At 39.1% G+C, this 27449-nt stretch overlaps 1 protein-coding gene across 1 annotated transcript; it reads right to left on the bottom strand.

The window, feature by feature from the left end:
* LOC104520131 (pleckstrin homology-like domain family B member 2) lies at positions 1-26172 on the bottom strand (the record flags this gene model as incomplete). The annotated part of the gene is made up of 14 exons (XM_029085969.1): positions 1-141; positions 901-986; positions 4632-4851; positions 7290-7436; positions 8278-8368; positions 11599-11806; positions 13611-13646; positions 17971-18070; positions 19284-19427; positions 20119-20292; positions 21131-21274; positions 24337-24426; positions 25158-25268; positions 26017-26172. Coding segments are annotated over 14 exons (1848 nt in total), but the record flags the coding sequence as incomplete, so codon positions are not given.
* Positions 26173-27449: the final 1277 nt, after the last annotated feature.

Genomic DNA, 27449 nt, shown 5'->3' with positions numbered 1-27449 from the left:
TTATAACATGAAGTGGGTGTAGCCTTCTGCGCCTGTAACAATAACATCCATCCATATCCTCATGGCTTCTGGTGAAGGAGCAACCATATAGTATATCCGGTCATGTGTCTTAACGCTGAAAGTGAGCAACGGGTTGGGACTCTAAAATAAAACAGAAAGAAGGACAGCAACAGAATTAAATCAAAGGCATTTATCGGCACCAGAAGTAAAACTACTCACAGGGAGATTTGTGATAGGGTTAAGGAGAAAGATAAAATGCAAAACGCTGTAGCACTGTATCCTACATCGCAGCACTGGAAGCAGAGATGCATTTAAGGTGTTTGCATCCAGCATAAGCACTTTTTACAACATATTTCCACTAGAATATTGCACAGTAGTACCCGGCTCCAAATAGTTGTTTCGTGCCCAAACAACTAACTCCTCCATCAATAGGCCAATAATACCACCTTGGCTTTCACAAATTCAGGTGCCAAGGATATATTCAGCTTGTTCACAGCTCATTTAAATTACAGCTGAGAGGCAGGGCGTGCCATGAGCTGCTGGCACCAGTTAACTCCCTCCCCGTGACAGATACCTACTGCCATCCCTTGATTTGCCAAAGCCACTGATTTCAGTGGTCTCACCACTGGACTAAGGAATTCCTCACCACAAGGGACCATCACTTGGCAGGTAGATGCTCTCTTATCTCTGCTTTCATCACTATTAAAAAAAAAACAAACCAAAAACCAAACCCTCAGTGCTGATCACTGATCTGGCTTCATCTTCCTTTTCCTCCAATCTGGGATTTTTTGTTTGGTTAGTTTTTTAGTAATCTCAGCTCTCCCTTTGACTTTACAGCAGCTACCGTATTTGGGGTACTGCCATGTGATACTCAGTTAAAACAACAATAACAAAGTTTACCTTATATGCATTCTTTAGATGATCATAATAGACTTCTTCAATAGCTTGAAAGTATATTACACCTTTTAATTTAGTTTCATGTTTGTCTAAAATAGAAAAAAGAGAGAATGACTTTTGAGAACCAAAATGAACAGTACTTTGAGAAGCAAAAGCTTAATTTGCATTTTGATACAGCTGATAAGTAACTGGATAAACACTTCTGCTTGTGAAATCCCACCAAAACCTTCAGCTTTTCTTACTAGTTGGTCTGTTTTGTTGAGAGATGCATTTCCTACTTTAATATGTTTTCTTTTTCACCTGGTTTCCAAGGAAATAAAGCTGTTGCAACTTCCTCATCTATTTGCAAGTCACTCCCTGCACTGAAGTGTGTAAACATTACGACTGGTTTTAGCCAACAGAAGGACAGATGTCTCTGAGATACATCCAAGCTTCCAATTCCATGGAAGCCAGCCAGACTTCACACAGCTCGCAGGCTAAGACCTACTGTTTGCCTGCAAAGGAAAACTGTTACAATAAGCAAATTTGAAATACAAGTTGCTAGCAAAAGCTTTTGTGCTTGTAGTTATTTAAAAAATGCTGCTTCTCTTTATAATAATCTCCCTCAGTCTCAAGCTAATATTTATTATTCAAATAGGAGGTTAGCAGATTGTAGGAAGTTTCTATGAGCTCTGACACACGGAAAAGTTTATAGGAGTTCCTGGGCACCAGCTGCAGCATCAGAATTGTTTGCACTCTCCTGTTCTGACACCCAAGGTAAAAGCCAAATTAATTAGACACAGTTTGCCCCAGTTGTGAAAGGGAACTCCCTTCAGAGAAAGGGAATTCCCTTCAGGAACTACTTCAGAGCACCCAAGGTAAGAAAGTCCGAATGGATAGTTACTCCAGGGAGACAGCTAGCAAGGAGTAGGCTGTTATCCAGTGGTGCTGTGTTTCTGGTGCCAAAATCCCACTGCAGCAAAGCTGAAATACAGGGTGGGAGTCTTCTCACTTAGGTTTTGATATCTACAATGGAGACACAGCTGACTCAGTCCACCTTTAAGGGCAATGGAAAGCAGCAGACACTTGCAGGGAGTCAATTCTAAACAGTTTTAGACATCTCCTGAGACCCCACCTGGAGTACTATATTCAGCTCTGGGGTCCACAACATAAGGATGATGTGGACCTGTTGGATTGAAGCCAGAGGAGGGGCATGAAGATGATCAGAGGGCTGGAGCATCTCTCCTATGAGGACAGGCTGAGAGAGTTGGGGCTGTTCAGCCTGGAGAACAGAAGGCTTTGGAGAGACCTTCTAGTGGCCTTCCAGTACCTGAAGGGGCTACATGAAGGCTGGGGAGGGACTTTTTACAAGGGCAGGGAGCAACAGAACAAGGGGTAATGGCTTTAAACTGGCAGAGGGGAGGTTTAGATGAGATATTAGGAAGAAATTCTTCACTGTGAGGGCAGTGAGACACTGGACCAGGTTGCCCAGAGAAGCTGTGAATGCCCCCTCCCTGGAAGTGTTCAAGGCCAGGTTGGATGAGGCTTTGAGCAACCTGGTCTAGTGGAAGGTGTCCCTGCTGATGGCAGGGGGGTTGGAACTGGATGAGCTTTAAGGTCCCTTCCAACCCAGACCATTCTATGATTTCCTGATATTGCTTTCTGTCCCAGCACTGGCTAGTGAATCATTAGGGCAAGGAGGACACAGACTGTGAACTTAACATCTTAAGAGTCACAACTGTAATATTTCACAAGAAAAAGGAACAGGGCAGATAAGCTTCCACAGTACTCTCTGTTTTCCTGCCATGGAAGAGAAAATGTTAAATAATCCCAGAGGGTGTTAAGAAGCATCACAACTGCATGTGACATTGAATGACAAACTTCCTTCCCCTCCCAGTACTTCTATATTAGGAGAATATAATCCCTTCTGACCGCAAGTTATATCACCTTAACACTGATCAGTCATGCAGAACACCTTTGTCAGTCCCATGAGAGAGACTGTTGTCATTTTGAACATCATGAAACTCAGCTTACATCCTATCCGAAGCTGCAGGCAATTCTGAAAGCTTCATGTGATGACAAAAAGAAATCCCAGAGACCAAACGATACATCGTTGGGAACTCCCCTGCCAGCCCCCGGGGGACCAGCAGCAGTACTGAGGTGTAAGATCATGACATGATAGCACAGATGATACTAAGCTAATGCAATACTTTATGAAATACACTGTCTGTGCAGTACAAGCAAACAGTGATCCATTCTCCTTTCAACCCCACCTGGGGCCTTAGTTACAAGAGCATTTCAGGTTCCCACAAGCTCCCATCCCAACAGTCTTTGTAGAGTTCCTTGAGTGCTTCTGAAAGTGCAGATGCTTCAGTCGCTGCGCTAAATTGTCAGACTTTAGGGTAAATTCTTTGTTCAGTATGCTTGCAGAACTAAAACAATATACCAATAGATTCACTTAAGAGTTCAGCTGCTCTGAATTTACATTACCAATATTGATTTTGGAAGTCTACTTTATATTTAAAGATCTAGATGGATCCTCACTCATACAAGCAGCTGCTTTTTTGCACAGCTGGTACAGAATTCTCATGAAACTCTGTCTGTTGGCTGGAGTCCTTGAGCCATTATGAAAAGTTTTCTTTGGTAATTCAAACTGCATTATGGCAACTATACTGCACTCAAAACTGAAACTGTTAACTATTAACATAACTACTGAAAAAAAAAAAAATCAGTACCACATGGGAACACTACTGTATGTTACAGGCCTTTACTAACCAATAAACCAGATGTTAAGAAAATAATAATTAAAAAAAAAATTGTTACATTCTTCACAGTATTACTGCAAACTAGGAAGAAATATTCAGTGGGTATTTAATGAATGAATGTAATTAATTCAAATATGTGTTTTTTAAAAAAATGGACTGAACATTGCATAACCCTACCATCTATTTTAATTTCCTTCTGAGTTGCTGGAAAGCAGTAATGTCACGAAAGGAAATGGAACTATGAGTGTTTTTCGTACTCAATGTTTTCTGCTGCTTCTTAGAAATGACCATCTGACATATGCCCCCTGTCTGGCCTCTCCCAACAATAAATATTCAGATCACAGAGTAATTTTCCTGGCTTCCTCTGAAATGTTAAAGTCAAACCATACGTAGATTTGCACAGCAAATCCAAATTTTTGGATTTACCCCAAGATAAAAAAATTAATGCAATCCTTATAGTGGCTCCAGACATTGTGTAATGCAACTTAGTGTACAGAAACTTCTTTTATAGAGTATTACATATTGTTAATTTCAAATTCCTTAGACTCTCAAAATATAGCAACTCAAAAAGTCTACTCCTGTATATTTAATTTTTTAATTTCTTGAAAGACTTCTCAGCACATCAAGCAATGGGACTGCAGAAGCATTTAATTTAATCTTCATGGTAAGTATAATAAATTACATTCCTGTATGAAGGGTACAAGAAATCATTCTTTCATTGAGGGAAGTATATAATTTAAAAAAAATAACTAGGAACCTGATGATCTTCCATCTTTTCCTCTTGCCTATACACATCTCTCCCTTTGTCTGTTACGCTCATTTCTGCCCTACCTGGCATTGGTACTGAACAGTACAGGGAAGTGTGTGTGTAAATCACCCAATTAAATGGAAATACAAGTTTTATTCAGGACTCTACATGTTCATCATTCAGCTGAGGTTGACAGGAAAATAGAGGGACAGATGTACCCTAGCAGTGATCCTGCAACCTACCTGCATAATAAGTAAATGTTCTCTTGTTTCTGTCAAAAACAAACCATCGTTTTTTCCATGTTTTAATTTTTCCTCCCATTTTAATCAGAAAGCCTCGGCAGGTCTTCTCTGTGAGGGAGACATGGTAACAGGTCTCTATGTTGTGACCGGCTGTTTCAATGTGACTTCGGAGGTCAAAGTCTTCCTTTCTAATGGGCAAATAGCGAGTCAAGGGACGGGCCTACAGCAAAGAAAAGAAAATCATATTATTTTTAACAGAAGTCTTAACATCTCCTTCACTCTTTCTGCTGCAAGGATATAACTGGAAACTGCCCAGAGATTCTAAGAATAAACATAAGAAAAATAGAGTTTTTGCTGCAGTCCTGATTTTCTTAAAAGAAAAATCCCTAAAACTTTTAACTTTACAAATTGTTGGATAACTTTATAAAAGTGAGATTAGAGCATAGGAGTTTCTTGAAATCATCAGTTGATAAGCTGGTAAAACAGGGGCCACAGCACAGAAAGGTTGTTTTAGAATCCAAACATTAATTAAATGTAAAGGTGTGTTGCTGCTTTAGACAAAGTGTAAGAACTTCATTTGCATTCTGTTAAGCAAACCCTTTATTTCTCTGGGCTAGATACTCACTACACATCTCACTCATTAATATTTTAGTGCTACAGGTATTTCCATGCAAAGTATAATATAAGTAATAAAAACATGGTATTACAGGAAAAATTATGAGAGTGAACTGTAATCGCTAGTTAGTTTTACAAAGTTTGCTGTGAACAAAACAGAATGATTTTCTTCTGAAGGAGTTAAATGTGGTATCTGGTTCACAGCTGGCAATATGGTATCGAGAGCTGGAGTGCTGCCCTCTACAAGAGACAGCAGAGCAGCACAGGAACCTGCCTCATTCTTGACTGCAGTTCAAACCTGGATAGTATCGGTTGGGAGAAGAAGCAGGAGGCAGAAGTGATTTGGGACTTGTGCCAGCTGAGGGAATATGCATGTTTTCTGTGCCTGGAGGGTCTGTGCACACACCCTCCCCCCATTTTAAATACAAAAGACAAGTCTCCCAAGGCTCCTGCTGCAGTCAAGGCAGACAGAGGCTACATCACAGGGGGGGATCTGCAACAGAAGCTGAATTTAGGTGCTTTGAACAACCTGTGAAAGAAGTATCTCCTTTTCTATCTCCCTCCCCTGACTCCACAGAAGTCAGTGACCTGGAGAATCTAATATTTCCCGGCTGCATGCCTGAAGTGAGCCTGTTAAATCCCACCCTGAGTCACAAATCGAAGGGACTTTCCCCCACTGCATTCTCAAGAACCTCTTGGGTGCAATAGGAGCTGGGTTGCCCACAAGAACTCTTAGCACCCTTCTGAAATTATGCTTTCCTGTATGATACAAGCTGGCACAAGCTTTGGCAAGTGCAAAAGCGGAGTTCCTTCCCCTAGTTTACGTTTCTAAGTGTCAGGAAGTGCTAAAAAACCCAACAAAATAAATAAAATTGGGTGTCACGGTACAAAGGAAAAAAAAGTTATCAAAAACCTGTAGTTATTTTTGGCAGATAGGTTTTGTCTTCCTGCCAATTCAGCCTTCAGCTCCTCTGCCAACTCTGCCAATTAGCAGTAACTGATAGGGCATTTTTTTTTTTTTTTACAACACATGCACACTCCAATTTGGGATGAAGATATAAACATTGTGTTGTTGTTTATGCCATGCTTGAGTTGTGAAGAATAACCCATTCAAGTAAAGTACACGTAAAATTTAACATTTGGTAATTATATTTTATATAAAAACAAAGGAATGGATATATTTAACCAGAAACTGCTTAAAGTTCCTCTGGGGTTGTCCTATTGTTCTGATCTAATTTTATCAATTAGAAAGGTAAGTTATGCAGGAATGTTCATTAAAAAATAACAGTAACACATGAAACAAAGATTTCACAAAGGTAACACAGATAAAAGCAGAAAGATATCAAATATGACATGGAATCTTCTGCACTCAGATACATGTTGAGATGTTCTGATTGTCTTGCTATATGGTACTAACAATAAAATGACTGTCTAGTCTGTTTGCTGTGCAATGTAGATCTTATTAGTTGTGGTGGAATAAACAAATAGGTAAGACCTCTAAGCCTAAAGAAAGCTCAAGATACCTCTAAATTCTATCAAGAAGCAAGAAGATGTAGGAGGTAACACTACTTCCTCTCCACAGCAGATGTAGAGCTGGGAAAGCTTTTTTTTTTCCCCCAGTCAAATATTTGGAAGTGACAATTCACATTCCAAGATATTTTATGTATTAAAAGAAAGGAAAAAAAACCACCAATCGTTTATAAAATTAACACACTGACAAGTTTCTGTTGTTCAGGCTCAAAAATTCTGCTCTGTCCATACTCAGTAACAAACCTTACAGGATAAACATTTGTACTTCAGATATAAGATGCTAAATAGGTATCCGTGCTATTATTTAACTTTAAATGAATACTTGGACATCTATCTAAGGCTGTAAGAGGCCAAATCATACTTTTAGCAGCACAGTTACACCTCAGAACTACTAAATCCACCTATTCAACTGAGAGCAGTTCTGTTCACCATGGGCAGAAATACACTTAGTCCCTTCTGTAGATCAAGGGGAAATCTTGCATGTAAAAACTATTTCATGTCACCACATCTCACCTGTGCTCTTTGTTTCTCACGTATTTTGACTTCCTTTTCAATTAATTTTTGTCTCTGGCTAGTTTCTTCTTCCAGTCTTTTCTCCAGTTGTTCTCTGCGGCGCTTCTCTTCTTCTAGAGCCCGTTTTTTAGCTTCCATCTCCCGTTCCTAAATACCACAGCACATGCAGAACTTCCATTATATGTGAAACTATATTTGACAATGTAATTTCCAGGCTAGGACTAAATCCCTTTTTGCTTCTTAAGTAGGCAGAGATATTTATCCAGCAAAGTGGGCTGAGAATTGGAATCAGAATTGTAAATACTACCATTCTAGAAATGAAGGTTCTTCTTAAGCAGCTCTCCTAGCAGGTGTGGGATCAGTCCTGACCTAGCTTCTGATGGGATTTTGACATCAACTCACCCAGTGAGATAGCAGCTATTGCATATGGGCTCAAAGATGTAGTTTGAGGGAGAAACCAGACCAGACTACGTCGGGAGAGGTCAGTTTTTAAGTGTCTATTAGGTGTAAACTATATAGGGTCAATTTAGGAGGGGATTATTCAGGCTGAGAGAGTTGGGGCTGTTCAGCCTGGAGAAAAGAAGGCTTTGGAGAGATCTTATAGAGGCTTCCCAGTACCTGAAGGGGCTACAAGAAAGCTGCGGAAGGACTTTTCATAAGGGCAGTTAATGACAGAACAAGGGGAAATGGGTTTAAGCTGAAAGAGGGGAGGTTTAGATTAGATATTAGGAAGAAGTTCTTCACTGTGAGGGTGGTCAGACACTGGAACAGGTTGCCCAAGGAAGTTGTGGATGCCCCCTCCCTGGAAGTGTTGAAGGCCAGGTTGGATGAGGCTTTGAGCAACCTGGTCTAGTGGAAGGTGTCCCTGCTGATGGCAGGGGGGTTGGAACTGGATGATCTTTAAGGTCCCGGCCAACCCAAACCATTCTATGATTCTATGTTTATCTAACATGCCCACTCTCAGTTTCACTCATAAAGTTATGCTTACCCGGCTCTCAAGCAGCCTAGTCTTTTCAGCATGTGCTTGTTTCAGAAGTCTCTCCATCTCTTCTATTCTTGCAACATTTGAAGTGCTAGCACTGGACAAAAAAGTTCAGAGTTATTTAAAAAAAGTACTTTGTATTTAAAGACATATTTTACAATCCAACATTAGGCAGTTTAAGAACGGAGTTGATACTGTTCTGATCCAATTCAGTGCAGTAGGCACTAACAAAAAATGATGTAAAACATATATGGTACACTCTCAATGTATATGTTCCACAGGCAGTTGTGGAAAATGCAGACTCAAGTGCCTAAAAATGCACCTTGTCAGTCCCCTGTGATCTGTCATCTTCTCCCAGATAACAGAATAGGGATGGAGGTAGTTGCCATGTCCTAACAGAACAGAATCCTCAGAGCTGGCATTAGCAGCCATCTGAATATAACAGTCTTTCTGGCTGTTGACTGGCTTTGTTTTGTGCCCTGCTGAGCTCATCATCAAAAAATGCTCGATAAAAATAAGGAGGATTACGAGGTACTCCTAAAGGCCATTCAGTGACAGTGTCAGGAAGGATCTACTAGTTAAAGTAACCAGCAAGCCAAAGAAACAAGGTTAACCACAGAGAGTTCCAGATCCTGGCCCAGCACAGAACAGCACAGCCATCACCTTTGTCTGTCCTTTTTCCTTTTGTTTCTTTTCTCCAGTACAATTTCTGTGTTTCATCACAATTTAACAGCCATTTGAACTGTGGCATTTCCATGGCATGCTCTCTCTCTTATTTTTCATCTTATGCTGTTCAATGAAAACAGCTGATGTTAAATATTACTGTATTACCATTAATAATGCCATTAGACTAAAGAACAATGAGGAAATGGAATAGATTCAAATGCTTAGGGCTGAGAGCAATCTGACTTGGGATTGTACTGAAAATGTTATCTGACCACTCAAGTGGAAGTGAGTGTCAGGTGGCAGATTTGTTCCTGCTACTTAATTGCATGCACACCAGCTCTGAAGGGACACAGGTAGAATGGAAGTAGTCCAGACTACTGAGAAGACATTTCTCTGTCTGATACTGGGAATATGTTTAATGAGAAGATAAAATACAATATAAAAATAACATACCTCATTTAACCCTTAACCCGAGCTTGCAGAAAAGCTATAATCCACCTGAAATCTATCTGAACTCTAAAAGCTTATTGCCTCTAAAAAAAGTGAGGCCACTGACTTAAATGCCTAAGCCTAGTTTGGCCAAAGTATGTTTAGTTGATGGGCCAAGAGACTCTGGGTCAAATAACTTGAATAAATGCAACAGGGACATAAATTAAAAGTAATCTGAACAATCTGGAAGATAGTTAATTGTGGTAGGTTTTCCCATATTAAACTGGTTATCACTTCAGCTTAGTTAAATTCTTTCATTGTTGATTTGCTTATCCTGCTCACAGAAATTAATGGATAGAAGAACACCACAATATCTGAATCCTCAGCCATGAAAAGGAAGCTGCTAATGAACATTGGAACAACCCTTGTTTGGCAAGTTGCTGAGTGACTACGGCAGTTCTGTTTCTTCTGTACTTTGAGCACAGATAGATTTTATGCATTTCCAGCAAAAAAAGTCTCTCTCACCTTATACATGCTAAAATATAACTTAAATTATTTTAAATGTCGGAACAAAGCATCATAAATTGTTTTCCTTTAAAGTCTGGTATGGTTAGAAAAGATTCTCAAACATCATCTAAAACAATCTGAATTAATTTTGCTTAAGGGAAGCTTTGTTAAGGAAAATTAACTGCGTATCTTCCAAGTTTTATCAACAAAATCAGCCCACACCACACTCTTTTCTTCCCTCACCAAAGTTTGCCTTGGGAGAAACTGAAAGATCTGTTATAAAGGGTCCTTTTCTGGTTTTGGGATTGTTTTGTGGTTTTTTGTTTTGTTTTGTTTTGTTGCTTGTTTGTTTTGTTTTCTTCTGGCATTATCTGGAAGCTGCAGAAGAGCCAGAGGGAGGCAGAAGGGCAAACAGCACCCATGAAATCCAACAGCCATCAGGGCTCCCCCATCCTTGGCTGGACATTCCACTTACGAGATGGCCCCGGGTAGCTCAGACACATGCCATCTTCCTCCAAAATGGTCAGAGCAGCAAGTCAGAGAGAGACAGATTTCATACCCCTGCCGTGTCAGATCACTGCAGAGATAAGAGTTAATACCCAGCCTGTCCCAGCTATCAGAAACTTGCCATCTGTGTATCTACTAAAACCAGAAATCCTCAAAACTTGAGTCCTAATGTTTTTAATTAAAACAAACAAACAAACAAAACCAATCAAACAAAAAAACCCCACTAGCCAGCAGAATGAGTGCCAGTGGTATTTTCTGAGACCCTCGATATTGCAATGATAAAGACTACAAGGAGAAATCAGTATCAGGGCTGATACCCTGTTACGGGAAACAGATGCCAAAAAAGCTGTCCTTGTGTTCACAAGGGATTTGTAATCCTGTGACAATGTTGTACTTAATTATTAGCCTCCACTTATGCTCATGAAACTGCTGGGGCAGGACTGTGAGCAGAAATGGAAGTGCTATCATTGAAACCACACTGTCAGAAGAAAATTGTTTGCACACAATTTTGAGACTCAGCTGGACTTTTAAGACAGGTCATTGATGTTCTTTGTCCGAGGAGCAGTGACTGAGCTGACAGCCTCTGAGGATCAGAAAAGCAGCCGAGAGCTCTAAGCCTTTCAGTGTCGTCTCTTCATTTTTACTGACCCAGAAAAGGGAGAGGAAAGGGTAAAAAAGACCACCTGAGGAGCCCTTAGTGTTTCAGCATAAGGCTCTAGTAAGTTAACATGGTGGACCTGCAGCAGAACAAGTGTACTTCATTGCCAGCACATGTCTGAGAAATTTCCTATCACAGGAAATTCTTTTGCCATAGTGCCCAGGGAAGGAAGCTCAGGTATTACCCACTCTGAAAGGAGCATTGACAACTTCATTATTTCAGTCCAGGACTCACACTGATTTCTCTGTGGCTTTCAACATTATCACTTAGCCTCTCCATATTTTTAGTTTCCATCTTTAAAGAAACAAGTGAGATGATAGTTAAACCCAATTATAAAGGGCTACACAGATACTAAATACTATGCCTGTCTAATGATCTTAGATTTTCTCAACCAGTTAGCAGCAGTCACATTACCAGAGCAACCCAGTCCACAGCAGTGGGGTTCAACTAGATGATCTTTGAGGTCCTTTCCAACCCAAACCATTCCATGATTCTATGATATTCACTTTCTTCATTATAACCCTGTGACCATTACAACATCACAAAGGAAGATGATTTACCTGGAAATGTTATCTGGTGAGCATGCTGATATGCTTGTCTCCATACTGTCAGAACTGTCCAAGCTTAACGTATCAAAGGCGTGGTCCTTGTAACTGCGATCTGGGTAATGGAAACTGTTCAAATACACATTTGACTCGGATGCTGTTCTGCTGTAGAATTCAGGAGACTTCTGCCTTTGGTTTTCACAGACACGCTGATGGTTGTACCCTGCAGAGTACAGAGGAAACATTTATTTTACACAGAAATTTTGTGACTTGAACGTAACATGTTAGCAGCACAAGCGTTTTGAGCATCATCTGGGTCTTAACTACACTGTGACCAAGGTACTACAATATTATGGTTCATTTCACAAGTTAATAATAACTGAAATAAAACCTTTACATACCTGTTTTATCTATGATGGACACAAATATATGCAGATTAGCATGACTGACTTTTCAATATATATTCTTGTATGTGTATTATGAAAGTTTAATTTGAATGAATGAAATTTACATTTAAAAATGAAAATTAGGCCTAATATGGAAAGTAATGCAGCAAGATTCAAAGATCCAAAAGAATTGATATGGATTGAAGAAAAAAAAAAGTCCTGATATTTAATGGTCTTGAGTACTTGTTTAGTTGATTTTACTGAATGTTGATTTTTTTTATTATTTTTTGGTCTGTCTGTGGAACTTTGCCTTCTGGTAACTGCAACTTGGGCTTTTAGTTTCAGCCGAAATAATATAGGCTACTTGTCACACCATCATAGTTACTAGTGTAGAGGTACTTTCCTGGAGCTTTGAAACTGGCCTTCACCCTACAGAGTTGAAGCAGATCCCTATAGGTCAATGACTGTAAAGAAAAATAAGGGTTATGCAACATTTAAGTTCTTTGCACTGTTATTTTGCCACAAATTCATCCTTCCCGAAAAGCCATCCTTCTTGAACACAGGGAACTTTGTTTGGCTACGCTTCCTTTAAAAAAAAAAAAATTATTTAGAATTATTTTTATCTCATGTTGCCATTGCTCTTTGTAAATAATGCAGCAGTATTTATACAGACTTACAGAGAGGTGGTTGAGTTTGCCTGATGAAGAGGAGAATATAATGATAGTTGTCGTTTTAATTGCTGAAATTAATTTACAGTGCCCTTTTAAGGTTTGTTTAATCCATATAATTACAAATGCAACTGCACTGCTCAGCTTTTCCTTCAATCAATGCACAAAGTGAGACATTCTCACAGCTCTGATGCTCAGTCAAGTTTATAATACTCTCTGCACATTCCTGACCCAAAATCTGAGCTGGTGGCACAGTTGGAGATTAGGAAGGACCGTCAGAGTCCTACATTAAAACCTCCCATTTGTGCAGGAAGGCAGCTGCTGATGTTCCACATATTTAAGATAAACAGACACAGGAAAAATGCAGACAAATATACAAATGCAGCAAGGTCCAGATAAAAATTTTTACTAGACACCATTAAGACACTGATGTTAGGAAAACATGCTTAAAGTAGGAATGTTTTCCTGCCTTATTCTTCTCTATCTGCACATACAAGGTTACTGTCTGGTATTTTTGCCATGCTGGAGTGGGGAGAGTCCCAGCTTAGGGAGCCAAGAGCTGCAGCTCTACCTTGGAAAGGTTACAATATTCTCCAAAAGGTATCTGAAAAGCATGACTGAAGTTGAATAAAAAGCATATTATTAAGGAAATCATGCCCTACAAGCATTTCCAAGGCAGATAGTCTCCTCTTTCCTCCTCACTTCCCTCTGAACCATACAAAGGTTTCTCGCAGATGATTAAAGCTGGTTTCTAAGGAACTAACAGGACTTTATTTGCCATTTGAGAGAACTGTAAATTTCAATAAAAGTTCAGTTGCACCGATTAGTAAAAGAGACAAAAGGAACACAAATACACCTCGGCAGTTATGGATAAGAGCATCACACAACACAGGTGTTACTGAGTCACACGTGCAGTTTGGTTTTTTCCCCATTATTCTGGCAAATGCTGCTGTTATTGCAGAGAAGCAATTACCTTTCGTACTCGAACCTTTGGAATGACTAATTGCTCCTGTGAAATGGTTATCAATTATTCATTATGGAAAGAGAGGGAAAAAAAACAAATTACTGAAAGAACTTTATTAAAATGCATGTTTTTCTACTGAGCCTTTTGCAAAACTTTCCCTGCCCAGAAATCTTAATTACACGTCTTACATTTAACTGAAAAATAAACCCATCTAAAAGGAATAGAGAAACAACAGACATGGCAGTTTTACAAACGCTTTCCTAAAGGAAACTCAACTTTCCATTAAGATAAATAACCCATTTTTAAATATATCCATGAAGTTAAAGAACCCATTTTGAAGTAAAACATTTACCAGTTAAATTTATGTCATCATGCAAATGTAACCAAACACTGCAAGAAATATACAGTCGTTAGGTGGCAAAATGAGAGCGTAACGTGATGTTCTCATTTTCTCCTCGTGCTGTAAGCAACAGGCAGCTCAGAGCTCAGGATCAGCTGCATACCGACCCCGAGAAGCCTCACAACCAACCTGCCTCTGTTACAGCCCCACTTACACATCATGCAGGCACAATCTATTGCTGAAGAAACTTTAAACCATTCAGGTGCCTATTCACAGAACATGCACTTAAAAATATTAGACCCCTCATAAGATCCAGCAGCACTTCACTGAAAATAACCCACAAGCCAAGACTTGTATCTGCCAAGTCTAAGCTGATACAAGAGCTAATACGTTTCTTGGTGCATTGGCTAGTATTCTCCGTAGTAAAACAGTAAACTTACCACTGTTAACAGCCATGCTGTTGAGCAAAATATTGCAAATATCCATAAAGCCAAACCATTAAAACAAAAATCCAAGAGAGTTATTGCAGAATCACAAAAAACCCCCCCCAGATATACCACCACAAAATTATGGTGAGGTCAGAATTACAGGTGAAAGCTGTTATTAATAAGTGGCGCTGTCAAGTATGTTAAAAAAAATAGTACTTCATAAAAAAGATCATGGTACAACATTTTCTTTTATTTCCATCCTTTCTCCTTTTTTTTTAAAGATTGACGTTAACATGTCACAATACATTTTTTGTATGGAAACACTCCAAAGTAGGAAGCCCGAGTCTGCCTACCTTGTCACTGTCATCCACAGATCTGCAAAGATTTCTAAATTTTCTGCTCTATTTGTACGGCTATGAGCAAAGAAGCAAAAAAATTGGGCCTGCAAAGCTGCAGCTCTGCAGATACCGGCATTAAATAAAAGTTCTGTTGTGACAGGCTATTTGACAGCAGGAAAAAAAAGAATTTTTGAAGTACCATCATTATTTAACAATTATTTCAAAGTTTTCCAAGATTTTTGGGAACAACTTGACAGTGCTGATGCAATCAGTACTTTTGCCAAAAACATGACAACGATACAGCTAGGTAAGGGGATGTTTTCATACCTTTTCTGGCTTTTCCTGAGTTCAATAAGAGAAAGAGTAAAAAACAAAAACAAAACAAACCTGTTTTGGAAAGCTTATAATTTGTTGGTACATAACTACCTTGCACTCAGTATACTGTTCTTCTGTAGAGCTTAGAAAGAATACAAATCACCATCTTGCTGGTATGGAACTTCTCTGTCCTAACAGTTTTGTTCCCAGAGCTGTGTCTGGTCTTAACATCTTAAGTCCCAGCTAGACATTCCCTCCTCTCTTCTGGAGTCCATCCTGCAAATCCTGCCTGTCCTTGTGCAGGCTTCAGGCACCCAGCGCCCCATGGGAGCTTCCTGGGACCAAGTTTCAACCTGTGCAGAGTGAGGTCTCTAGACTGTCAGTTTCTTTCAAGAAGAATTTTTAAACTCACATGACTGACTAAACACAGTTTTGGTAATCCTTGAATAGAGACTACTTAGTACTTTAAAATCTATGAAAATATTTCCTACTGGATTTATTCATAGACATTACTTGTTCCCACACAAAGAAAAAGAGATTGAAATCCATGTTCAAACTCAAGTGGCTGTTCTTCATTTCCTGACTTCATTTTTTAACTTTGAATTTTTCCTCTCAGACTTCTACATTTACCTTCTTGGACTGAAATTAGAAAAACTGAAGAAAAAAAAAAATTAGAGAAAGCTTATTTTATACCATTACTAATTTAGTGATGATTCTCAGATATCTTCAAGCTAGTGCCACTCCTTCTTCCAGGCACCAGTGAACTTACTTCTTTTCAGATCTGTATGAACACACCAAAACATCTGTCCTAGAAGTTTGTTCAGTGCCCTAAGGAAGGTGGTAAGCTACTCACACTGCTTCAGGAGTGCACCATCATCTCTGTAGAGCAGTTTGTGGGACACTACACAATAGCCAGTGCCCCAGAGCAGATGAAATGACATTTATCATGTGAGACCCTGGCTCTCCACTGAGCTGAGAACACCCAGCTCCAATGCACATGGTGCAGCTCTATGCTCAAGGTATCCCTAACTTCAGCCCCCCATGTTGTTTGCAATACATCACCCTGAACACAGGAAACTGATGGAGTGAAAAACCCATCAAGTGGGAAAAGATACGCAAGGAAAACAAGTAGTGGTTTAACACCCATGACAAGTCAACAAGACTTTTCATCTATTCATCACCTGTTTTAGGTGAAGAACTGATCTTTGTAGCAGGATGAGATCTAAGAGCATCATTATCAGTATAAGCAGTATCTATACATTTGCAGAGTTCCAGTGATTGGGTAGAAAATCTTACTCCTCCAAAATATTCACTTAGTCCAAAAACACAAAGCTGATCTACCTCAAGAATATTTCTGTAAGAAATACAGTGTATTTATTATCTCAGAAACATTTATCACAGAGTGATGGAATAAAAGAACATTACCAAGGATGCCTACTGATGTGATACTTGGCGTGGTTTTCAATGATGTATTTAAGGATGTCTGCTGAAATTAATCTTAGTTACACAGACTCATAACTCACTGATGTTAGTGGAAGCCACATAAGACTGCAGAATTTTAACTGACTTACAAAACTCTTATCTCTGCCTGTATTAGGTTTGGTAACACTTTGTAATTGTGTTTTAGGTCACACACTAATGATCTTTGGCAAACGTTTTACAGAAATATTTCCAATTGTAAACACGTGATCTCTTGTGATCAGAGTTTAGCCAAACCATCCTTACTGATTTTCAAAGGGAAACAAAGCGTTTTCTGCACGATGGTGTAATGAAGAGCATGAGTGTACTTGCAAGCAATTCTCCCCCTGCAAATTAAGTACATCAAAGCTTTCCAAGCTTTTTGTATGACATCCAAAATACTTCGAGGTAAGTTAGCCACAACACGGTAGGTTTGAGGAAGGCCTGCTGCATAGCTAAAGCTCAAAAACCCCAAATCACAACTGGATCAGCTCTTTAAAGTGTATGTAATAAGTCATGATCCCTTCTCAGCAAGCTTGTTCCATCCCTGTATTGAGTCATCTTGATGAGTGTGGGTGACCTCAGTCGGGCTCTTTGACCTTTAACAGCTGCTAGCTCTGACAAGTCCTGTAACAACAGGATGGATCCTATCTCAGCTCAGGCTTAGTCAGTGCAATTCTACCTAAGGACCTCTGGCTCATCTATTGATAACAATGCTGCAGATGCCGGAAAGAAAAGGAACTGACAGATGGCACTGAAGCAACTCCATTTGCAGATGGGACACTTATGAATAATGCATCTTATTAAAGCAGAAATTAAGCGTATCGACTCAAGTCAACAGACAGAATGGCACAGCCTAAAAGCTCACGTTTCAAAGATGTAACTTCCTTTTGAATCCAGAATTGTCATGTCCCTGTTACAAAAATGCAGCTATCCATCTACGATAAAACACCTCTCCTTTCCTATTTTGTAGCCCAAATATTTAAGACTGGTGACAACACCACAGTTACAGATTCTCAAAGGTAAGTCACGATACTGAATCTTTGTCTGGGGAATTACTTTGTCTAGGCAAAAATATATGCCTGTGAAAAACAATTTTTAAGATCACAACATTAAATAATTATTTTTTTAGAAAAGAGAAGAAAAAAGAAAGCAACATATAATATATTTAATATATTGTCTCAAAATCACTCACAGAAATTACCCAGTTAACCCAATGTGTATATTTCAAGATACTTTTCTTGTTTACTTGATTGTATTTGGTGACTGCATACTTCAAAATTACTTGTGCACCTACATCATCATCTTAACACCTGATATCTGCAAATTACATTTAGAGCTTGCTTTTTTCACCAAAAAGGAAACTTATTTTACAGCCCTGTTATTTTTTTTTTTACAGCCCTGATTATAGCAACACCAGTTTCAGACTTATTTTCAGAAAAACTGAAGACTGACTTTTAACAGCAATGAATCAAATAAAAAGGTCTTACCTTTGTGCATCCTTCTCGACTCTGACTCTTTGGTCATGGTTGCCAGGCAGTGAGGAAGGACGCTGCCACAACTGTTGCTCTGTCCTAATGGTAAATGTCCCTGCAGGAAATTTTGTAAATATGTACTTAAAACTACACTTCAAGACTTTTTTTTGTATCAGCAACTAATGGTAAAATAACTTGCTTTCTCATGGGTATCCATGTCACATCATATCAATCAGCCATGAATATTTTAGTTGTGCACAGTCTCTTACTAGACAAAATGGAGATCTTATAGCAGCCTTCCAATACCTGAAGGGGGCCTACAAGAAAGCTGGGGAGGGACTTTTCATAAGGGCATTTAGTGATAGAACTAGGGGAAATGGGTTTAAGCTGAAAGAGGGAAGGTTTAGATTAGATATTAGGAAGAAGTTCTTCACTGTGAGGGTGGTGAGACACTGGAACAGGTTGCCCAGAGAAGCTGTAGATATCCCATCCCTGGAAGTGTTCAAGGCCAGGTTGGATGAGGCTTTGAGCAACCTGGACTAGTGGAAGGTGTCCCTGCTGATGGCAGGGGGATTGGAACTGGATGATCTTTAAGGTCCCTTCCAACCCAAACCAATCTATGATTCTATGTTTTCAAATATCTCCACCTTGCTGCTGTTTGTCGATGTACCACATCACAAATAAAGAGTATTTGCACTTTATACACAACTTTACCATTGAAAGATCTTAGGTAGGAAGGAGAACAATCTGTTCAGTCTCTATAATGAATTTAAGCTAAAATAGCTTGGAAATACAATCCTTGAGATACATTAAACAAAATGCAAGATAATGCCAGGAGCAGAGGACATGGCAGGAAGATGTGGCAGGGGAGGGTGAGGTTGGCCATGAGGAAAAGGTTCTGGAGGCACCCAGAGGGTGGTGGAGCACTGCAACAGGCTCCTCAGGGAGGTGCTCATGGCACCAAGCCTGACAAGATGCCAGAAGCATTTGGCCAACATGTGCCCTCAGATACATGGTCTGAATCTTGGGCTTGTCCTGTGCAGGGACAGGAGTTGGACTCCATGGTCCTTGTGGGTCCCTTCCCACTCACGACATTCTATGTTTCTATTAGAGCACAGCATTTCCAGAGGTCAGAATAAAGGTTGGGAGTACGGAAGGCTTCCTGGATATTCCCATATGTCAATAAACCCAAATTTCTTTCAGAGTCAATTTCAGATGTGAATTTAGGGGCTTAGGTAATGCTTAGAGTGCTACCTAACCTTACCTCTGACAGAATACAGGTTTTTATACAGACATTGGAAGGCTATTAACAGCACACAACTACGTACTTTAGTAGTAGCAACGCTTCGTCCCAGCGTCGCGCTGTTGAAGTGCGGTGACACAGACGGAGCCGTTTTCTTGCGAGGTAAAGTATCGCTCATGTACACACATTCCCTGTGCTGCTTCTTGCGCTCTTCCAGGTTTCTGAAATGCTTCAAATGTAATTTGTTACACGGTTTTGACAAAACGAATTGACCTACTTGCTCAGTTATGCTCTACATGGGATATACTGAAGGTGATAGTCTGGGAACTTCACTGGAAAGAGCAAAATCTAAAATACAGAGTACCTCCTGCTTCACAACGCTTTCCAGGGTTTCTACAAATATTACATTAAATTCACATTGATTAAGAAAATATATGAAATTAATGTGCACTTTTTGTGTACGTGCCCCTGTACCCATTTTTTTTTTAAACTCAAGTCTAGTGTACAAGTGGAATCCAATTACAAAGAAATACAAGTTATTCTAATGAATCGGTGGCTTAAAACTGACGCAGCTTTTGAGAGGCATTGTTCAAATGTATATGAAAAATTAATTTAGGATTTCAAACACAGCCACCTATAATTCATTGCTGCAAGTCTTCTGGCAGTTACAATGGCTCCTAAATATTAGTATTTGCCTGGATTGTTTATATAAGGAGAATTTTTGTTCAGTAACATTCAATAATGCATTGTGTTGATTTTTTAAATGAGCAAAGCCTCTAAGCACAACACTTTGCAAGCACCATCAACTAATGATGTATCATATCACTCTTAACAACTTCACACATAAATCAACTTCATGGCCACCATAACAAAACAAAACCAAAAAAATAATTCCAAGTTATCAGCTTTGAATCTGTTACCTGTTGTTGCCTGCGGTGTTTCTTAGCTGGCAGAGGTGGAGGTGTATCAGATAAAGGAATAGGATCTACATGAGTAGCCATGACCTCAGGCCAATGGACTGATGGAAGTTGAGCAATAGAGCGAGGAGAAAGAGAGTGAGGAAACACAAATCCAGAACAGAGAGGTGATCTTAGCTTTATAGAAAAAAGAGAAATTACACACAGAGTTTTCTTTTTGGAATCGCTCAAAAGACATGGCACATACAAGCTGCAGTTTTAGAACTGTGTTTGCTGGAGCATTTAGCAGGAGAGGAGAGGTGTTGTATTGCAACTCTCAAGGTATATTTAACTACCAAAAGCAGCACAGAAATGCCAAATTCTAAACCAGTTGCTGCCTTATTGCAACACAAAGGTAGGTGGCTTTACATTCATAAAGTTTTTCCATTTATTTAAAAGGGGATTTATTCAAAATTTGCTATGGTCATTACGAAGGCAAAAACATCACAAAGAATAAGGAAAAGAGAGAGTAAGCTAGAAGACACAGACTGGACAGACTCTGTGGAATAGCTAAGGTAAATAGGAACTACCCATCTCCCACAGATATTCAAGATATACTTCTACCACCTCACATGGAGGGGGGGGAAAGAAGCAATAAAACATACAGAATGAACACCCAAGCACCACTGATCAAGTAATCATTAAGCACGTCCACAGACTGGTTACCAAAGGTGCATTACATTACAATGTCTGACAGGCAAAGATTGTCACTTATTGCTGCTTGGGTCATAAGCATTCATGTTTTTTGGCCTTCAAAGTCCCATCTACATCATCAAAGACACTTTACAACTGGAGCAGTCCTTTCAGCTTTACTCTTAAACTCTTATCTGACTTGATAACTGGCAGATGGCACTTTGCCTTAGGGTCAATCTGTTACAGGTTGAATTACCAAAAAAAATTTAAAAAAAAAAAAAGAAAAGAAAAAGGCAGTCATGAAAGAACAATGCAAACAAAGGGAAATGTCTCTCAAACAAACCTCTTTATTTTGTGGCTGGCTCGTCAGCACAGCCGTGGAAGGCTCAGTGGCAACTGCTTCAGCATCTGTGGGGGGCTGAGTGGAAGGGGATATATTCGTGGAATTGCCATACAGCTCACTAATTTCACTTACACTGATATAGCCCTAAAAGGAGGAATTCAGAAGTTAAAAGGAGCAAAAGCCAAGAGACGTGCAAGAGTATTAATGTCTCCAGTACGATGAAAGTTAGTTTAGAGTGATACAGCCAAATATTTGTTATCATTGAAATACATCGTAAATAAAATAAAATCATCAAGCTTATCGAATGCTGAATACTCGGATTCTGAAAACTGTTCTTCATTTAAACAAATACATTTGTGTGATCAAAAAGCACATGTACATTAAGTGACCAAAAGACTTAACTAAAATATAAATACCCTTTAGAAATTAGGTAGCTCTCTCTCAGGAAAGCAGATTGAGGGAAAAGAAAGAACAAACTTTATTCACCCATCTTTTTATTTCTTAACTTTTTTTTTGTACATGTTTAAATAAAATAACTTACCCTGACTTGCTTCTTGCTTAACTATTAAGCTAGTTTGAGTAAACCAATTAACTGAAAGGACTGGGAAGAGCTTACATCAGGACAAGCCATTGCTACCCTACAAATTACACTACTGACACAACACCTTCCATTTGCATTGTCTGAAAGTAGCTTCTAACTTTTAGGTGTTACCAGCAGACTCAGGTAAAATGCTGTCAGTGTTAGCCCCACAGTCATTTCAATTTGCCTTTTTTTAAAAAAAAAACAAACCCCAACAATCACACTGACAGCTATGGTATTTCTTTTAAAAAAATGCATAAATTATAGCAATGATTATAGAAGGCAGGTTGAAAAAAGACCAACCCTATATCTATTAGCATAATTTTCAATGTACTTTATCAGCTATTTCAATGGAAAATTAAGTATCACACTGTGAACACAGCACTCTAGAAGTAGGAGGCAAATCTTGACTCAGATATCATGTGATAAACTATTAAATGAGAAGGAGTCTGGGTAAGATATTAAAGTTTCCCTCTCCAAACACATGGCCATATTACAGTAGAGTCCAGTGTGATTAAACATAAAACTTGCTGTACCATCTTGTAGTAGCAGTACATCAGTAACCAAAACTTGGCAAGTCCATGAATGCAATATTACATTCATTTTTATAGATAATAAAAGCACCTTCACCATTATATGAAAAACATTGAGTTCAGACTCACAATCCCAATGGGGATTCACCATGGGGTTAAAAAAAAGCAAACAAGGAATGACTTCACTGTGCATTAGCTCAAGCTCCTATTACCTTAGATTAAATAAATGGTTTCAAGTCAGATTAGGCATCTATGTCAATGCTAAACTTCTAAACAGCATTGATTTCCCTCAGTTATTTAAGCACTAGGATAAGCACCCTGCCTTTTTATGTGAGGCAGTGTTACTCTCCATTGCTGTGCCTGCAGAGAGTAAGCGTCACGGTGGATAAATGTGTGCTTTGGTGAGGAGGGGCTGGGAAATGCTGGACCACAGACTCAACTGATACATGAGCAACTGTGTGATGAAATTAGCTTCTGTGTGCAGGGAGTCTGGTTAAGCCTGTGTACCATTGGGTGTCTGCTTTTTAAAAGTGCCTGAACAGTCAGAGAAAAATAAAACTGAGCCAAAACAAGCGTAAGGTCTGGCAAGGAAAAGCATTTCTTTTATAGCAGAGAGCCTATGGGGACAGCGAGCTTAAAACAGATAAGCCATGCTGTTCCTTCTCCCTTTTACCTTGGGCTAAGTCCTAACTGACTTCCTTACAGTGAACAGAACAGCACTGCTGAGTAATCCACTGCCATAAAAAGAGTGTCAGGCTCACTTAATGTAGTTGCATTTTGAAATAGCTGTGATTAAAGAAACCGTTATGTGGTTACAAAGACAAAAATCAGAGATAGCACCCACTCTCTAGTGAGAAAATGAACAGATTCATCTCAAAAGAACAACAATGAAGCTTAGACTTGCCAGATGTCCTGGTGGGAAATCAGATGTCCAGGTCAGAGCACAACCTAGGACACTCAAGGTCCTAGTCATCTACAGCATGGCTCACAGTGAGGAAGGCTGCTCAACTCTACTGGTATGTGCTGGAGGCCACCTGGGCTCACCAGGAACTTTGAGGTCAAATAAGCAAGATCATGTTTCCCAGGTGCTGTGAGGACACATGGTTGCTTTAGACTTCAAGAGCCCAGCTTCCCACAGGGACACCTACATCGTCAGATGGGGCAGACCTTGCTCAGGGCTTTGGTACAAGCAGATCCAGAAAGTTCAGTCAGACCTCTTAAGCAGAAGTTAATGAAGCAGCCATAGATACCTGTCAGCGTATTTTAAATGCTAGATTTTCTGCTTCTCCATTTATAACTTCTTGTTTATCTGCAATTTGCAGATTCATCAAGTCAAGTCAAGGAGAGAAATACGGGGAGTTAATGCTAATATCGTACGTGCTGACTGAATCTTTGCAGTGGCTGTGGCTTACCTTACACTGACCTTCATCATGGACCTTGAAGTTTAAAGCTGTCTCCTCAAAGCTATGAAGTCTGGACAGCTGCAGGTAAGTTCTGGGTCTCATAATGCATTACCCAAACTAACTTAGTTTTTTCAGCAAGAAATATTTGACAACTTTACTCTAACTAGTCAAAATAGTTAAATAAATAAATCAATAGGAATCTTACAACCAAAATAGCTTGAAGTCTTCAATTCAATGCTTTTTAAAAAGATCAAAATGTATAGTCATCATGCTTTAGTGCAGAGCCTTAAAATAAAGGAGGGGAAGCAATGGTAAAATCTACAGTGGAAAAATAAGACTCAACTGTATTCATACTTGAACAGAGTTATTCCTGGACCTCATTCTTCTTCACTTCAATGAGGTTTAATTGTCTATTTTGAGAAAATTACCCACCTCCTCCCCTCATATAAAAATGATCATTTTTCCAGGGCAAGAGATTAAGGTGATACCAGTCATATCTGGGAAAATGTCAAGAGAAGCTATTTCTGCTCACCCATGCATTTGGACTTCCATGAATAGCTTTACAATGTAATTTCATCACATCTCAAAAAAATTTGTATGAATAGGACTTCATTAAATACTAGAGTGCTTTTGTATGAAGTGGTATTAAAAGTTACTTATGTTAAAGTAAAAAGCAGTGAATCTTTTTACCTCTTTTAGACTATTGGGACTGACAGGAAATCCCTTTCCTCCAGAAAGCGTGGAATATTTCTTTTCCAGATTACAGAGATTTTCTTTTTCCTGTTAAAAATCAGACATTTTGCATTAAATACAAAAAGCCATGTAGTGAACATAAATGCCAGCTGTTTTCTCCAGTGTGTAAAGAAACACGCTGGGATAGACTAGAAACTGCACAGAAGAGGTTCAGCTTCAACCACGTACAACAAAAATGAACAAAAAAACTGGAGATACAGAACGAAGAGCTAGTGAAAGACTTGATTTGATAAGCACAGACCAACTAAAAGGTTTTTCCTTCAGCATTTTGAAAACACTGGTTCTGCTTAATGAACTAAACCTGATTTCTCTGATGATTGAAAGCAAAACAAAATGGACATGAAGGGTTCAGTCCAGCTTCTTATTAAGCAGATGTTAGCTGATGTCAAGTAGCTCATCTTGTGGCCTAGTACAGGCTATTACAAGTCACAACTCTGAGCTGTCTGAGCACATTTCCAGCAGCCACACAGGGAGCACATGCTTCTACCAGGTGCCTTTGATTGAGTCCTTGGAAGGGAGACACCTTTAAAACCCTCTAGATTATCAAATGCCACTAGTGTTTTCTCTTAGGAAATCTGCTGATTAATTACAAATTTTTTAAATTTTTTTTAAGGGTTAATGGATCCAAAAGATGTCTATCTCATTAATAGCTTCTTGATAGCTTCTACATAGCTGATGCTTGTGCTCTACGTTCTTTCATTCTATCAAACACACTTTTATTACATGCTAAAAACATTTGAAAGACAATAAATACTTACCCTTTGCAGCATCATTATTAAGTTGTTTTTCTCTTTTACAAAATGATCCTGTTCTCTTTGTGCTTGTTGGACAATATGATTGGCTTGTTTTTTGAGAGCAGATATCTTTTCCTAATATAAAAAGAAAATAATCATCATTTACGTGTTTTATTTTCAAAGCACGAGACAACCTGCAGCAAGGATTCCATTCACGAGAGTTCACTCGTTCATATGAGTGAAGCAGCAGGAAAAGAGGTTTTTAAAAGACAAGTCACTGCTCTGAAGGAGATAATTAAATAAGATTTAGGCAGTGAAGAGACAATTGCTTCAAGAGACAAAACAAAAGAACAACTGCTTGTGTTCTTTGATAATATAGTGATTGGCTTCTGTTTACTGAACAGAACTGGTTTAGAGATGCAACTTCTGATCTCTGAAAATCTGTCATTTAACTGGTTGGGACAGGACATTTACAACATATTTAAAAATTATTTTCTTAATTTGATGTTCTATTATTATTTTAACAAAATCATTTAAAATCAACACCAATAATGAGCATAAAATAAATGTTTTTTTGTCCAGAGTGTACAAATGTCCTTAATAAAGAAACACCAACACTCTGGTACTTTGTGTAGCAAATTTAAGGGTTTAATTTTTATATGCAAATACACAAACAGGCCATGGAATTTTATTGATTTATTTCCTTTTTGAGAAGTGCATGCTTTATAGGTGTGGGATGTTACTGGGTCATCACTTTTGCTCTGCTGCAAAAGCTCTTTCAAAGAGGCAAGTTTTGCATTATTTCTTCCAGATAATCTGGTTGTAGATCCATTTCATCTCCTTTATGTGCAGTGACAAAGAAATGGAGCATTAGTGTTTTTACCTTTCTACTGACAATGCTACGCTGATATTCAGCTACTTCACGCAGGAGCTGTTGCGTCAGGTTTTCTTTCTCTTCATCTAACCTGCTTTCATGTTCAAGCTGCTGAAATTCCAGGTCTTCAAAGTGTTTGCTTTCTATGTCCAATATATCAGCATCCTTAAGCCAAAAAAAAAACCAACCAAAGAGAGAAAAAAAATTAGTAATCATGCCTTCATTGACACCAAAGTAGATATACTTACAAACAAACACACACCCCCCCCAAAAAAATCACAGTTTAAAATGGTATTTATGTATCTCATACAAAATGTTCAAACAGGAGATCAACACTTTTAATAACCTGCTGTCATCATGAGACTGAATAGGGCTAATCATTATTTTGATGTTGCTTTCTCCCTCACTCCTACAGTCCTCTCTGCTGCAGAACACAAAGCACCTGCATGGTGAGGGAGCTGTTTTGCAGGGTTCAGAGCAACCTGGAGCCTCCTAAGGACCAAGAGCACCCTGGCTGGGCAGACCTCTCTGCTGTAGCTGAGCTGTGACACCACCGAAGCCTGAACCCATTTGGTGAGGTTGCCACATGCCAAACTGGGAGAGCATCTGCTTACCAACCAAAAAGGACAAAAATTATCATGCCAGTAACACTGGAGAACCGCACACTGAATTAACTAACGATGGGATGGGAATACATGGTCAAAGGAAGGAGTCTGGACTGCAGTTCGAATTTTTTCAGGTCTAGCTCAAGTACCAGCACTGTGTTGTTAATAACAGACATGCAGTCTGGTAAGATGGAGCTGTGTGCCATCAGCACTCTGATAACACCTCAGCAGTGGTGTCCAACCATGCCAGTTTCTCAGCCAGAAGCTGCTGGTGGACCACCATACTGAAGCTGACAATTGGCCCCTGTGCAAACACACAGTTAAGGACTCCAGTCATCCACCCCAGCCAGGAGGTGTAGAACTTCAGAAAAGGTATCAGTCTACTTTTATACTTTTATGCATTCCCCTGGACCAACATCATGTTTTGTCAGGAAAAAAGGTTGTATGCTGCAAAAAAGACCCAAGAAATAAGAACACACTTGCCTCCTGCTTAGGGATGATGAGATAAAACTTATGGTGCTTTTCAGCACAAGAACCAAACACTAATTTTCTCCTGCAATATCTGCATATTCATAACAAATTCCTACTTACAAGTTCCAGAGTTCTGAAGAAAAGGGTGTTTTTAATAATCACAGTATTACTAAATTCTAAGGCTCTCTAAAATAGGCACGTTGTACATAACTTGATACAGGAGAAAGCCTACATCCTGTAAGCAACTTATCATTTTAGAGAAATACAAACTTACTCCTTTTCTTATTTTGACCTAAGGCAAAGGTTAGTGACCGAGATAAGCCTCTCCAAAGACATTCAAAACCAGCTTCCAATGTACCAGGGAAA

Source organism: Antrostomus carolinensis, unplaced genomic scaffold (assembly GCF_000700745.2).
Source record: "Antrostomus carolinensis isolate BGI_N321 unplaced genomic scaffold, ASM70074v2 scaffold4257, whole genome shotgun sequence".
Classification (NCBI taxonomy): domain Eukaryota; kingdom Metazoa; phylum Chordata; class Aves; order Caprimulgiformes; family Caprimulgidae; genus Antrostomus; species Antrostomus carolinensis.
The sequence above is the reverse complement of the archived record's forward strand: the minus strand, read 5'-3'. Positions and strand labels throughout refer to the sequence as shown.